The sequence below is a fragment of the Colletotrichum costaricense genome, assembly GCF_030867565.1.
Source record: "Colletotrichum costaricense strain IMI 309622 chromosome Unknown Scaffold_16.1, whole genome shotgun sequence".
In the NCBI taxonomy this organism is placed as follows: domain Eukaryota; kingdom Fungi; phylum Ascomycota; class Sordariomycetes; order Glomerellales; family Glomerellaceae; genus Colletotrichum; species Colletotrichum costaricense.
In genome coordinates, this window is record NW_026848245.1 from 663,348 (window position 1) to 677,627 (window position 14,280).

At 53.7% G+C, this 14,280-nt stretch overlaps 3 protein-coding genes across 3 annotated transcripts; all 3 read right to left on the reverse strand.

Annotated features, from left to right (window-relative positions):
• Positions 1-395: 395 nt before the first annotated feature.
• On the reverse strand, positions 396-2,316 carry CCOS01_13018 (C6 zinc finger domain-containing protein; the record flags this gene model as incomplete). Its single annotated transcript, XM_060461165.1, has 3 exons — positions 396-1,771; positions 1,928-1,965; positions 2,120-2,316. 3 exons carry the CDS (start codon positions 2,314-2,316, stop codon positions 396-398), a joined length of 1,611 nt encoding a protein of 536 aa, XP_060308367.1.
• A 4,145-nt stretch (positions 2,317-6,461) lies between these two features.
• CCOS01_13019 (uncharacterized protein) lies at positions 6,462-7,400 on the reverse strand (the record flags this gene model as incomplete). Its single annotated transcript, XM_060461166.1, has 1 exon — positions 6,462-7,400. The coding sequence occupies one exon, from the start codon at positions 7,398-7,400 to the stop codon at positions 6,462-6,464; it is 939 nt and encodes a 312-aa protein (XP_060308368.1).
• A 901-nt stretch (positions 7,401-8,301) lies between these two features.
• CCOS01_13020 (subtilase) lies at positions 8,302-11,155 on the reverse strand (the record flags this gene model as incomplete). The annotated part of the gene is made up of 3 exons (XM_060461167.1): positions 8,302-10,530; positions 10,585-10,920; positions 11,012-11,155. 3 exons carry the CDS (start codon positions 11,153-11,155, stop codon positions 8,302-8,304), a joined length of 2,709 nt encoding a protein of 902 aa, XP_060308369.1.
• Positions 11,156-14,280: the final 3,125 nt, after the last annotated feature.

Here is a 14,280-nt window from a genome sequence, read left to right on the forward strand (position 1 = left end):
CGCCACTCTCCGCCGCTGCGCGGGCAAATGCGACGTGGCTGGATGGAAATCATGGACACTTTCTCAAAAGTCCATACCCTTCTTGTACATATTTAGTCCCTCTGCATACTCAGTAGCTACATTTCAATGTCTAGCATTCCGTTTCTTTCGTACACGGTACCAGGTACGATTCTTCCCCAGACTCTAAAACTCTGTCCCGGACGACTGTCTAATTTCGTAGAAATAGTATTGTGATTGAATACATCCGAGCAGTGCTGTCGGACCATAGAGTTGACGACCACATCGAGTCATCCATCCTCACTGCAATCATGACGTGAAAGTTTCCATCTTGAACGAATCAAAACTCCTTTCCTTGCATCAACCCAAAACTCCACGCTTCCGTCAATGCCGTAATCTCAAAGCAAAGTCAAGGGACTCGGCGGTCCTGCTCGATCCCCCGAACCAGACAAAGACATGTTTGCCATCATTCTCGCAAGACTGGGTAGTGTCTCCCAGTTGTATTCCTCCTTCCACTGGTTGCCAGTCTTGGCCTGGATGACGAGATCATACAGATTGGCCAATTCCCGGCTGTCCCACATTCCCTCTCTCCGCTTCATGCCACGGAGAACATCGACGATCCTCCGTTCGAGGTCAACATTGTCGCAAAAGGCGCAGATGTATGAAAGCGAGGGAACAATGTCTGCCGCGAGAGCAAACATGGGCCTGGGAAGTCCTTCCCTGCTCGCCACAACCTCCTCAGCCATATCAACGAGCCCGTGCAATTCGGCCATATTGCCATTCTTCATGGCACACGGCCCTTCTTGGTCATTAAAAATCTCCCAGCTTTTACGAGAGAAGCGAAGGGCTTTGAGCTCGTTCAGGTCCGCCGGCTCCAGTACATCCGGTAGGTTCTCTTGCAACAAATCGAACCGGCAACACCAAATGTCGAAAAGCCTTGTTGCCTCCTCCCACGCTGCCTTTTGCTGGTCCTGCACCTCTTGCGGAGGCTCCGGCGTATTGCAAGCCGAGGGGCCTGAGTGCCAGCAATTATCGGATTCGCAAAACCAGCTGTCTTCAAAGGCGTCTGAGAACGTCAACTCGACAAAGTGCAGCCGATGCCGGGCTTCGGATACGTTTTCGAAAGGCGTGTTGCGCTCGTCTTCGGGTTCTGGCTGTGTGAAGTAAGATAGATCGGGGACGACCTCGTCTTCAATGAGCATGGAGGTGTCCATGCCGACGCATGTGAACATGGTTGTGATGTCACACAACTGGTCAAAGTGTTTCTTTACCGTGTCTGCCAGCTGTCTGTCGTAGGCCGACAGGGATGAGGGGTCGCGTTGATTAAGTATGGCTGCTTGGTGGAGTGACTCGAGGACTTTGGACCCAGCCCTCAGGTGCTGGATAGCCTTGTCGTATTGACCTCGCACAATCTCGTAACAAACAAATACTAGACAGCAAATGAGCGTGATTCGAATGTTGACAGGTGATGGATCAGCCATGATCTGTATCGTCTCTGAGACGGCCTTTCGGTAGTGCCTCACGGCTAGATCGTTGAACGCTAAGGCGGATTCGGAAGGTTGTTCGTCAAAGTATGGGTTCTCAAGAAATCCCCTGTGAGCCACGCCGAGCGCAATGATGGCATGCTTTACCGAGTCTGAGTAGTAGCCCAGTGGCAGGATGTAGTTGCTCCATAACTTGGCGAGAGGTGTGGCGGTTCCGAAATCCGGGACAGTACATCGGTTGACGTGGTGGAACATCAACCTCTCGAGGGTTGTACCGGAGACGTCCCAATCTACAGGAGGCGATAGCTGCATTACTGAGTTGATAGATCGCCGCCGAGATGGTGGAATCGAGCGGGTCGAGCATGATGATGCCGGGCTCGGCCGTTTGCTTGGGAGCGAGGTCGGATATCCATCGCATTTGTGTTTGTCCTTGCTACACCGCTTACAGAACGGCTTCGCTTCATCGCACTTTACATGTCGGGCTCTGAGAACGGAATATTTGTTAGCTGCTGGAGATCTAGAGTTGTCTACGTGGAGGATGAAGCAGCACAGTCGATAGTTGTAGGGCGAGGCGGAGAAGCCTTACTTGCTGTCAATGGGGTAGGTGGCGTCAGTTGAACCAGTCTTTAATAAACTACAGTGGCATCAGTGTTGTCACAAACCATGTTAGACATCCGGTCCTGACCTTTGATGCGCTCGCCCTAGTCCGCTTGGGTTTCTTGGGTGCGGGTACCACCGAGAAGACTCCCGTACCCGGGATCGAGGTATCCAATGACATGGTCGGCTTCGGTTGCGTAGTGTGCGTAATAGTATATGCGAGCGTATCTAGGCGCATAGGATTCACTGGTAAGAGGGCAAGGTAGCCACTGATAGGCCGTCGAATGCTGAATTCAGTACTCCGTACACCGTTGGGAGTGAGGCTCTCTCGGAAATCGGGTTGTGCGGGCGCAGGAACTAAGACAGGGGATACACTTGCCAAGATTGGCGCGTTCGGGCGGCGCCCACTATATAAAGCCAACGTGTCGAATACGGACGATCGCGACCCTCGGCCGCCGTATGCCCCTGGCTGGTCCCTGCGACGTCAGCCCCTTCGTCAGAATCGACATGCGTTTGGGCGCTAGGTTTAGTCTTTTACGACAGAGCCAATCACACAGACAAAACGTAAGTTTTTACCTCATGAATTATGGGGCTGGTGATGGTGAGGCAGTTTTAAAGACTCCAAATTGTCCAAATCAAGCCCACCGAGAAGAGAAAAACAGCTGCCTAGCCGGCGTGGACCACACGGCGACGCCGATAGATTGAGTAAAACGCTTCTTTCAGCCCTACGAGGCCGAGTATCAGTCTCGTCACGTTTCTCGGGGTTTCTCAAAAGAGTTTGACTAGCCGATGATGCCCCCCAACTCCTAGTTTCTTCCCCGTCTCCCCTGAGATGGACATACACTCTTGGCTCTCGCCCCGTGGTCCGTGGAGTCTGGAGATTCAAGTGGCCCAGTCTCAGATCTCTCTCGACAACCAACATCCCTGCCCAGGTCACATTTTCCAACGGCAAGTTGGACTCGGCATCGAGTGCCGGTCGTCTGTGCTACAATTCGGAATAACGGCGTAAGGCCGCCGCCAATTGTAGGTTAGTCTTCCCTCAAGCCTCCGAAGCTCCGTGGCTTCTAGCGCCGGGCCTTTAAATCTACAGGGAACTTAGGCCTGGAACATGTGAAACTCAAATTGGCTGCTGCCTAGAACACGAACGCTTGCAACGTAGTATCGTTGTTATTTCAAGTCTGTCTACAAACTAACGATTAGAGCTTGTAGATTGACGTTTCCTACCATTAAGCCTGGCTAGAGAGATAGCTAAAGTCGTCGGACAACGATCCCCTTGGCTGTCAACTCTATTTTTGTCTTTGGGAGTCACCTCTTAACGTAAGTTCTACTAGTGAATCTTCCCATCATTCCACATTGTGAACTAAATGCCGAAGACTTGCACCTGTTGAATGCACAAATTGGTGACTGCCCTTGGAGTGAATCAGGGGCTTCGCGCTCGCGTTCCACTGGCATCAATGTCTCCAGCTCTTGGCCCCAAAACTTACCATGCTTGGACAATCTATCTAGGATCATTAACATGCTTACCCACACTGGGTCCCCAAGACCCGTCCTGTGCCACGCTAGTTACCAACGCCGGCAGCGTCTCAACTTGACTAAACTTGGCTACGCGTCATGAGGATTTCCAAGGCATATTCTGCCCAGTTCCCGATGAGCTACGATGCGCGTTTGATGTCACTGACCGAAACGTTTCTAGCACTAGGAACTTAACGATGCGCTAAAGCAGATGCTGGATAGCCAGTCATTTGGTTGGCATACTGCCAATAGCCGATGCGTGACGCGCTTAGGAATGTTCTGGCTTGAAGTCATTGATTGGCCGTCACATTAGGCAGGCCATGAACTTTTGTAGCTCGGGGTGAAGGTAGGTTTGCACACACGAGATCACCAAAAATGCCACAATGTATCGCCGGATCGGTTGTGGCCACGCGTACAACATGCAATGCTGAAATTTGACTCGATGAGGTACGAAATGTCATCCGATCTGATAGACTGCGCCATGGAAAGAGGTCTTTTCCACGGCTTTAATTCAGGTAGAGCTTTGTATTTTGAGACACGAGCTCAAGGGGGTGCTTCCCCGGCCAAGTCTAAGCTCGGCCGTGTCAGTGTCGATCTGCAAGATTCGTCTACGGGCCAGAAACAAGCTCTGAAGCAGACGTGCCCGATAACATGGGATGACATGGTGACACCAGCTCTCACTGGAGGGTGGACGTCCGCGCCGCGACGAGTCTCACTGACAGCTGTAGGTTGCATGAGACACCAGGCGGTGTTCATCAGACCAAGCCCCGAGAACAGCCTCAATCAACTGAAGTAGGTCCCTTTGCTTTGATTTCACCAGATGATTCATTCGTCGATGCATGTTACTACTAGGTAAATGATAGCAGCGAATATGGATTATGCGAATAGGGACCTTGTACAAGTATTGGAAGCTTGGGCCTCTCGGCACCAGTAGATATACTGAAGAGGGATACGGATAATACCACAAGTACGAATATAGTAATGGCAATCGGTACAGAGCAATATGGGGAACATCCCCCGAGTTCCGCGGAGATAACCTCCAATTGGCAATAGCTTCAATATCCTGAGACTATCAACGGCGCCCCCCGCATAAGACATGCAAGTCTGTCAAGGGTCCCTCATGTAACATAAACATCCATGGGGCTTAAGCAACACAGGGGGAGGCTTGGGCTCGGAGGCCTCGACCCACCCGAAAAAAAGTCCGTCCTAGAGTTCTGGTCTGACCCATGCAACTCAGGTAAGGCGCTCTTCGAATCTTATCGTAGGAATCACATCGACAGATTTACTGCTGAATATTGTTCCGTCACGGAATGTTGTAAAGAATTGTTGATCCAATGGCAATGAAGATCCCTTATGGCCTACGTGTCTGTGCCAGCCCTGGTAAGCAGATCAGTCATCTGTCGGTCGGTGCTACTCGGTCTTTTCCACACGCATCGGTCTTTTCCGTAACGGTTTGCATATAGAAATGTACCCTACCACGGTAAGCGTGTCCGAGGGGCGCGGGTCTACGTTGTGAGTGGTGTGACTGGTCTGCGGGTATCGAGGTGCACCTGGACACGGTGGTGGGTAGATGGGGCTCCAAATCGAGTCGACCATCTTAACTATGTGCATTCACCAGTTGAGGGAAATTGCGAGCTGAGACAAACCGTGAGAATCTCCTGTTCTTTCGAGATCCGAGTGCACTTTACCTTCTTGGTTGGTTGTGGTCCTTATGGTACGCTAGTATTAAGCGTAAATCTACTCAGCCCAGTATGACAGTTGCTGCCTTGGCATTGGCGCAAAGTCTTTTTGTTACCGTTTTCGACATGGGAATAGTTGAGTCCGAGTGAAAGTTGTCAACTTGCTAGAGAGCTGTTAAGGAGCGACCTTACCTTATCAGGAGACGATCGATCTATCATTGATGCAAACCGCGACAGATGGGGTGGCCTCTCCTTGGAAACGGATAGAAACGACGCAATGCATCGAATCCCTCGCACCCTCCAGCATCAGAGATGCAAAGAGTGCGCGTGCCAAAGGGCCAAGCAAAAGGTTTGACAAATACCCGAAACCTCAAACTCGACTCGCGATAGCCGTCGATCTTGCAACCCGTTTCGAGTGCTGAAGAGCTAACATCTTCCGTACCTCAGCAATGCGTTTCTTCTACACAAGCCTGGGCTTCGAAGGACTGTCACAATTGCATGATGGAAATTGACCCCTCACGAGACTCCACGCCGACGGACAGACATACTAGCGCTTCTCGGATCAAAACCGAGTCCCAGTCACCAAAGTCGGAAAACTCTGTCAGCTGAGAGACGCTGAACAACCTGACGGATTTATCGATCGAGTCTAGATTGGACCAGCCTCGAGGAACACTGCGAGTTCTTCTTGACACTTTGCTCGTCACTCGACAGCCCATCCCTATCCAACTCTACGCTTCTACAGTGCCGCCATGTTCGATGCGGCTCTGCTGCGAGACCCAAACCTGCCGACTACCTAACAGTTCAGCACCATGAGAAATCGTCTTGAGACTGTTGTCGACCACACGCTTCTATTTTGAGAGGCAGAATCTCGCCTGTACGCGGTTGCTTGGGTTCTAAAGCTGCCAGACTCTACGAAAACACCAAGTCCGACTGTGAATTGGTTCCAGCTACGTGGCGTCTAAGGATCGTCTCTTCGACATCATCGGCTCTATCATCTGCGGATCAAAAGGCACGGTAAACGACCAGCGACGGAGACTGCTTCGACGGCACTCTCGACTTACCCTTTTCACCTAAAGGACTATACAGCTCGTTCCAGATATCGGACCTCCGAGCCAATCCTCCAGTCTACACTCAACAAGATAGGTAGGAGAGCAAAGATCCAGTCACCAACACCCCATCTCTCACAACAACCTCAAAGACCCTCAATCAACTCTCCAACCTCCTCCCTCGAACCCTCAGGCCTCGTAACCCAACACTCCGCCCAGAACCACCCATCTCCCTCCAACCCCCTCTCATCAAGCCCCTTCCGCCTAACATCCTCAACCGCAGCCATCTGCTCCTCCCTCGAACTAAACCTCCTCTGCCGAAAAACCCTCCCCTCAACCTTCTCCGTCACAAGCCCAAACTCCGTCCTCAACCTCTCCGCGACCTCATCAAACGAAAAGACGCGCAGCACAAACGTCACCATCCACAACTGCGAGGGAGACGACGGCGAAGATGCCCTCGCTGCGGCGGCGATGCGGGTGAAGGTTGAGGCGCCGACGTAGCCTACCCCGCCTGTACACACCACAAGCTTTACATCGTGGAGTGCTTGGCGGAGGTCCGGTGAGGGGTCGTGGGTTTCGAGGTTCTCTGTGAAGCCGGCTGCGTGGAGGCCAGTTTTTAGGGAATACGATATCGCTTCGGGTGCGACGTCTAAGCCGATTACCTCCACTTCATTTTTCGAATCTTGCTCGCGCCGCAATCTACGTCCCGCGAAGAACCGCTCGTCGGCCTCGATCTGCTCCCGAGAGCAGAGTTTTGGGGTGGAGGCGTAGTGTTCCGCCAACGCGTTCATATCGATGTCGTGGCGGAGGAGGGCGGCGTTGATCCCGTACGAAGAGCACACATCCAGGACCTTGACTTTGTTTGCTGTGGTCACGGTACCATCGCTGTTGGAGGTTGGGGATGGGTCCCTCGCGGAGATATGCTGGAGAATGCGGCTCACAAAGGGAAGTGCCTGCTGTGGGATTTGGTATTGGAGCGGCGTCAAAGCCGCGAAGTAAGCGCGGGGATCGGACTGGTTGTAGATTGATTTGAAGTCGGCTTTACGAGTGTTGTTGAACCGCTCGGGCTGCTCTTCGATCGTCATCTTATCGTTGGATTGCGAATGCGGAATGTATATACTATAAAGAATGATACTGGGAGGTATGGATCGTAGCTTGCTCTCTGGTTTTCATAGATGCTCGGTAGCAACCGAGGAAGTCTTGGCCAAGATATACCTCTTTCAATTGACATATTTCTTCGAATCAGGACATACTACATCTCCTACGCAAGGAAGTCAGGTACAGCGACACAAAGAAAAGAGCCAAGATCAGCGACGAAAGGCACCGGCCAACGAATTCCCTCAATCTCCTCATTGACATGTGCTAAAATCAAGTTTTCCGCGGGACCTGCATACGCGTGGGCTGTCTCTCACTCATATCTGTTGAACCGAACATCACCGTCCCATCAGGATCTCGGTCTGCAAGGCCGGGGCCTGCCTACCAACCATCACAGCTCGATCAAGCCCACTTCTGCGGCGCGGGCCGCGAGGAAGTGAGCCCGCTTGCCTCGCTTCTACTAACAGCCGTTCCTCTGTCGATGCAGTCAACGAAAAAGTCACTTCATGCATTAGCGGCGGGGCCAATCTGCACGACGAATGAGTCGTCAATGGTCATCCGTGAATCTTTGCTACTTTGCGTATCTCGATGAAGGGCCGCATCATGTAGGCTGCCCTACCCTCATGCCGCCATGCGTGAGGCGGACGCGAGGCAACTGAGCGAACTTGTAACCGAGCTGCAGCAATTGGCATCAGGGTGTAGTATGGGGACTTTCGTGAAGGGAGGCGGGGTCCGGCTACCAGTGGCCGGTTTGAACATATTTCTGGGAAATCTGCTTTCTAAGACATCACTCAAAATTTTGCAAAGTATCGTCTAGTTCTCAGAACAATTATGGTTGTATTAGATCATTACTATATCATACTATGCGCTCGTAAGACTAAGCCGTTACGTCTAGTACTTTCCCGTGATTTGGATCTGAGGGGTCTTGTAGACATCCCAGTTGTCCGCGTGTGTGGGGTTTCCGAAAGGTCGGAGAGCGGCAAAGCGCAGGGTGTAGTTACCAGGCGCAATCTGTGTGCCGTTTCCCAGCTTGCCGAACCACCAGTGCTCGTGGTAGGTCGCGCCAGCGTTGCGGTAGATGTCGGTGATGGGGTAGGTGAAGGTATCGTTGGGGTCATACTGGGCGGGGTCAAAGGTCTGGATTTCGCCAGAGCCGACCCACGATGCGGCCGAGCCAATATAACCGTTCTGGCCCTCAACGGGAGGGTAGACCCACTGGCGCTCAGTCCAGCCAGCCTCGTAGATGTCCCAGCGTGTCTGGCGGGTTCCCCAAAGGAGCTTCTGGAAGATCCTAGGGAAGTCCTGAGCCTCAATGCTGAGGTCAAAGGAGTAGGACGCCTTCTGGCTGATGGGGATATCGTCCACAGTGGAGACAGATTGAGGCCAGCCAGCCTCGTGGACACCGCCGAGGGTGTTGCGGAGATCGGCACCGACACCGGCATAGGGAACTGAGACTTGCTCGCCATTGCTGCCCTGGATGACGACCTTGCCTCCGTAGAGAGGCAGGCCGGTCGCGTTCCAGCCGAGATTATCGGGGTTGTTGAAGTTGACAGACACAGTCTTGGTCTCGCCAGCCTTCAGGGTGAAGTCACGGGGAAGGCTGATATCCGGAGTATACGTCTTGGGGGCAAGCTGGGCAAAGGTCTTGACGCGCTTTGTTCCAGGAAGGCTGGAGGTGGCAGGAATCCAGGCGAGGGCATCCACACCAGCGCCGGGCTGAACGGAGAACTTGTAGGTAACATCCGACTTGCCGTTGTTGGTGACGGTAACGTCGTGGTAACGGCTGAAGTAGCGGGTGTCGTTGAGCTGGATCTTCTCAAATTCGAGCTGAGTGTCGTAGTTGAGAATCTTCCAAGCGTCAATCTGACCGTTACCAACCTGAGCCGGGGGCGCGCTGTAGCCGTAGTCCGTAGCAGTTCCATCGGACCAAGGCAGAGCGTACCCACTGGAGATGATGCGACGGGACAGAGCACGGGCGAAACCCTTGCCCTGGACGCTGCGACCACCTTTCTCAGAGATATAGAGCGCAGCGACACCAGCCACGTAAGGGCAGGCCATGCTCGTGCCCGACAGGATGGAGTAGGTTCCGTCGAGGTAGGTAGAGAAGATGTTACCACCAGGGGCGGCAATGTCAGGCTTCAGCTGGTTGTCGTACAGCAGACCCCAGCTGGTGAAGATGTTGGGGCGGTTTCCAGCCGGGTAGTCGAGAGCAATGGGGATCTCGGGGTTGACCGAGAAGTCAGCAGTGACGGTGATGTTGGCCTTGATGGCGTTGATGAAGGCAGCACCGGAGTCGGCAGTGATCATGGCGATCTGGCTGTCGGTGTTGCTGGTGCTGGGAGTCGTCATGGGCGATGCGTTGTTGTAAATGAGGATGTACTTTGCGCCCAGGGCAGCGAGGTTCTCTTGCTTGACCTGGAACGTGCAAGTTCCTCTACGAACCAAGGGGATTTTGCCTGTCAAGTCGGGACTGCCCGCCGGGTAGGGCGTGCAGCCATCGGCGGTGGCACTCGTATCGGTGTTGAGGGCGACAATCGGCCAGTCGACGATGGTGTTGGGGAAGTAGGTTCCCGCAGGAAGGTATCCGACGCGAACAGTCTCGCTGCCGCCGTAGGTAGCTTCGAAGGGGATGGCCGGGAAGACCTCTGTCTCAACGGAAGCCACAGCAATGACATTCTTGCCGGACGATCCAGAGCTACCGTAGAAAGGGCCGCTGGCACCGCTGTTTCCAGCGGAAATCGTGACGACGATACCCTCATCAACCAAACGGGAAGCAACTTCGGCCCAGGCGTTGTTAGACCAACCGTTGGAGCCACCGATACTGGCAGTGATGATATCGACGCCGTCGTCGTAGGCGGCAAGGAATGACTCAATGAGTGTAGCCGTGTCGGTAGACGCCGCGTTGGAGAAGACCTTGTAGGCATGAAGGGTGGCCTCGGGGGCAACACCGACCCACGAGTCAGTCTTGCCAGCGACGATACCAGCAACGTGGGTACCGTGGCCGCGGGTGTCGAGAGGATCTTCATCGGGCGCCTTGGGACCGCTGGCCGGGTATGAACCATCACCAACAAAGTCGTAGCCATCGGCAACCTTGAAACCGGGGCCAAAACCGCCACCCAGCTATTATGTTGTAAGTGTATGTTCGCATTCACGATGGGTGCAGCTCCAACTTACAGCAGGGTGCTTGTACCAGATACCGGTATCAACAACACCAACCTTGACACCCTTACCAAAGATGCCCTGGGCGTGAAGCTTGGCTACACCAGTGGCATTATGTGTCGAGTATGTGGGAGCATCCTCAGGCGCAGCGGCCTTGGGTTCTGTCGGCGCAAGCTTGATCTGCTCGTTGACCCAGACGTTGACGACGTCGGAGAGCTCCTGCAGGGTGTCGAGAGTGAAGGTGTCAGTCTCGATGCTGGCACCGGAGAAGACATTGCTGGCGAACTCCTTGACGACGGTGATGCCGTCTGTGGAGGCGACATTTTGACGACGAACGCGAGCGCTGGAACCCTAGAGTAAGAAAGACGGTGAGTGTCAGCTGGGGACTACAACCTTTGGGAAGGCTTTCTTCGGGCAGCAGCCACGCGCAGCGGGCACTCACAGGAGCGTATTCGATGATGAAGCTCTTGGCGATGAAGGTGGGAGTCTCCTTCTCGTCACCGGCTTCTTGGCGAGGGCCGAGGGCCGCAACGCCTCCAAGGTGGAGAGCGAGGGCGAAGGCGGAAACAGTGGCCGAGATGCGCATCTTGCCAGGTGCTGGGTCTTGCCTTGGTATGAACGAGGGTGAGAGAGCGCAAAGCTACCGAAGGAAACCATGTCAAGATGGCATCGCGGCGGCGGCGTGGTTTAAGTAGTCCTTATCTCACGCTTCTCGCTGACGAACAGATGCCCGTAAGGTGGCGTCGCCGATTCCGGGAGGCAGATGCCCATGAGCCCATGCCTGCTTAGCAGTGCGGCCAATCTCAAGCTCGGCATAGCAAGAGACGTTATGAGAGGTAGCACAAGGAAGATGAAGCTATCTTGCTCATATTCCCTGTTGAAGACGTGATATCCAGGATTCATAGGCATGCTCATTGGCCGGAGCTACCAAGTTGTACGCAGCTAGCTGCATCTATCTTGTGTGCGCATGTTTAGTTGCATGGCCAGGTGCAGAGTCGCGTTGAGCATCGGGTGCTTTGGTGCAAGGTCCAGAGACTGGGGGATGGGGAAGCCGAAGCATAGAGAGACAGAGAGAGAATGGGCATGCTCGCCCAGCGGTTGAATGGTGCGACCCATGAGGCGCGGGCCGTGCTATCTGGGGCGAACAACGAGAGTGTAATTTCGCAACGGTCCAGACGGGCGAGTCGCAGTCTTGGACGTTGATGCCGGTCAATGGAGGTTGTTCATTCGGAGAGCCGCCAAGACTTGGATGAGCTTCCTCGTTGGGATGCAGTGGATGGCACGGCGCAGAGGATGCAGGCCAGGCGGGGTCCAATAGTGCGAATGGCGTGCGGTACGGGTGCGCCGTTCGTTGGACACCTACCGCCTTGAGATGTCCTCCACAACCCGGCCGTTGTGCATGCCAAGAGGTGGTATCAAGGCCTAGTATTGTCTTGATAGCGTGGGTGGTGGATGGTCTGTGTCTGGGTGCAGTTCGACAGTTCAGGGCAGAGCACTTGGGCCAGAACTGGGCACGGGGGGCATCTCGCCAGACGATCCTTTGAGAGAACTGCTTCGTAGCCAGCACGTATTTCGTCGTCCGATGTTATCGAACTAGACACCGCGTCGACGGGTTGATGAAGCTATCATGTGTGGCAAGGCAGCCAAGAGGTTGTACTTGTTGCTTCAAGGGCACATGGCAATGGTTATGTGCCACCCTGTGGACCTGTCGCACTCCAATGCAGGTTCAGGCACCGGTCCGGTATGCTGCTATTCATATCTGCGTACGGATATTATCATTGTCGCATAGTCGAGACATTGACAATAAGAAAGCAGCCATCGCTACTGACACGGGAGTTGGTGACCGATGTCGTTGAAGAGAGCTGGGCCGCATCGATGGTGGCGTCTTTGGCGTTCATGGCGTTCATGGCTTGAGGATGTTGCAGAAAAGACGCATACAGCCGCATGGTCGCCGAAACAAAGTTCCCAAAGTTCTGTTCTACTTCCATAGAGGTATTTCCCCGCTCGTTCAGGTACCGGTGAGAATCATAGGCGGATCCTGTCGTGATACATGAGGTGGTCCAAGGAATATGAGGAAGAAGATGGGGAGACAAGGAGACGGCGGCGGGTGTCACGAGGGAAGGCGCCTGTTAGCGCCATTCGTAAATGCGATAAGCTGATGGCCCGTGTGTTCTCGCTTAGCCTGTATTAGCTAATGGATCCTTGCCTAACCTAAAAAGGAAGCTGAGCGGTTCAAGGATCCACTTGCCCGGAGCCCATGATACGTACCGGAAAGGGGTACCTCACTCAGTCCCTCCAGGTTCTCTCTTCGTCCTCCTTCAACTGAACAACATCAAATCGATTTCTTCTTCTCCTCTGACTCCAGTATAGAAGAATTGATTGTCGGAGAAACAATTTTTACCATAGGTTGGAAGCCTATTGAGGCATGGTAAAGGTCCAATAGGTCTTACGTTCCACAAGATATCCTCAATGCCAGTCACCGCCGCATTTGCCCGATCACGAGCAGTCGGGCAACGAGAGGAACCAACAATTTCACCCGCATGCGCATTAAGATTTGAGCCAAGTCTGGATCCTCGACCTTTACCAGCAGGCAAGCAAACAACTCTACAAGTAAGAAACATTCATCTGCAGCGTCACATCGTTCGCATCCTATGTGCCTATTCCAGCTTCGCCCCCCACTCTCCATCGCGGAGTACTTCGCCTGGCAACAGGAGAGCTGCGCCCTCCCAGGCACGCCTTACGCCCAAGATCCAAGACTCCAAGCCCGTCAGCTAATCAAATGATCGACTCATTTGCTGACGCGAGGAGCTGTTGGTTCGAATGTCTCTACCCGATGAAGATCAGCAAGCTCCCTTTCTCCTCTCCGCCAACGTCGCCGGAGCGGCACCCCGGGCGGGCTTCAAGGGCACATCCGAGGCCGAGACACCCTGCACCATTGCCTCATCTGGTCTCATGCTGACGGCATGTCGCGTCTCTTGAATATCCTGCAACTTATTCCTCTCAAACCAGTGCGTAACAGAATGATGAAGGTCTCGTACGCATATCCACCATGCTCCATCCGGTCCATCGACCAATCCAGGCTGCCTAAGTACCTATTTGGTGACTAATGAGCACATTTCTCTGGATATGGGCGCAAAACCCAAACGCAAGATCTAGGACCACATAGGAAGGTATTCGAAGCACACCAGAGTGACCAGACGAACTTGGAGCCTGGAGAATGTTAAAAGAAGTTCAACAAGAATGGCACTATCGAATATCCGACATTATGGTTGCTATCCCGATCGGGGAGGTAGATCTGCACATGTTCTAGAAGGAGGGGCGGCCGGGGGTGCGCATGTGCTGGGCTACCACATGTGCAAGCCACGCAGCCACCAGGAACCACGGCGCGATGAGGGGCACGAGGGGCTACAGAGTACAGACATTTCGTTCTCGTTTACAAGGCGCGAGCTTTCGGCGTCCTTTTGATGATGACCTTGCTTCCGAAGCAGAACTTACTGCAGCTGCAGGATACTCACTCATCCACACTCGTCGTGGACTTTTGAACCTCATTCTAGTGGCGTTGTCAGATTGATACTGTTCTCTCCAAAAGTTCTGGGAACGCTGCATCTTTGAATACTAGCAGACGGAAGACAGAGAGATGGGGCAACTGGCTTCTCCAGGGGCTATGCCGAGGTCGGAAGCTGGCAAAAGCACACCCTCGCATTGCGGCTG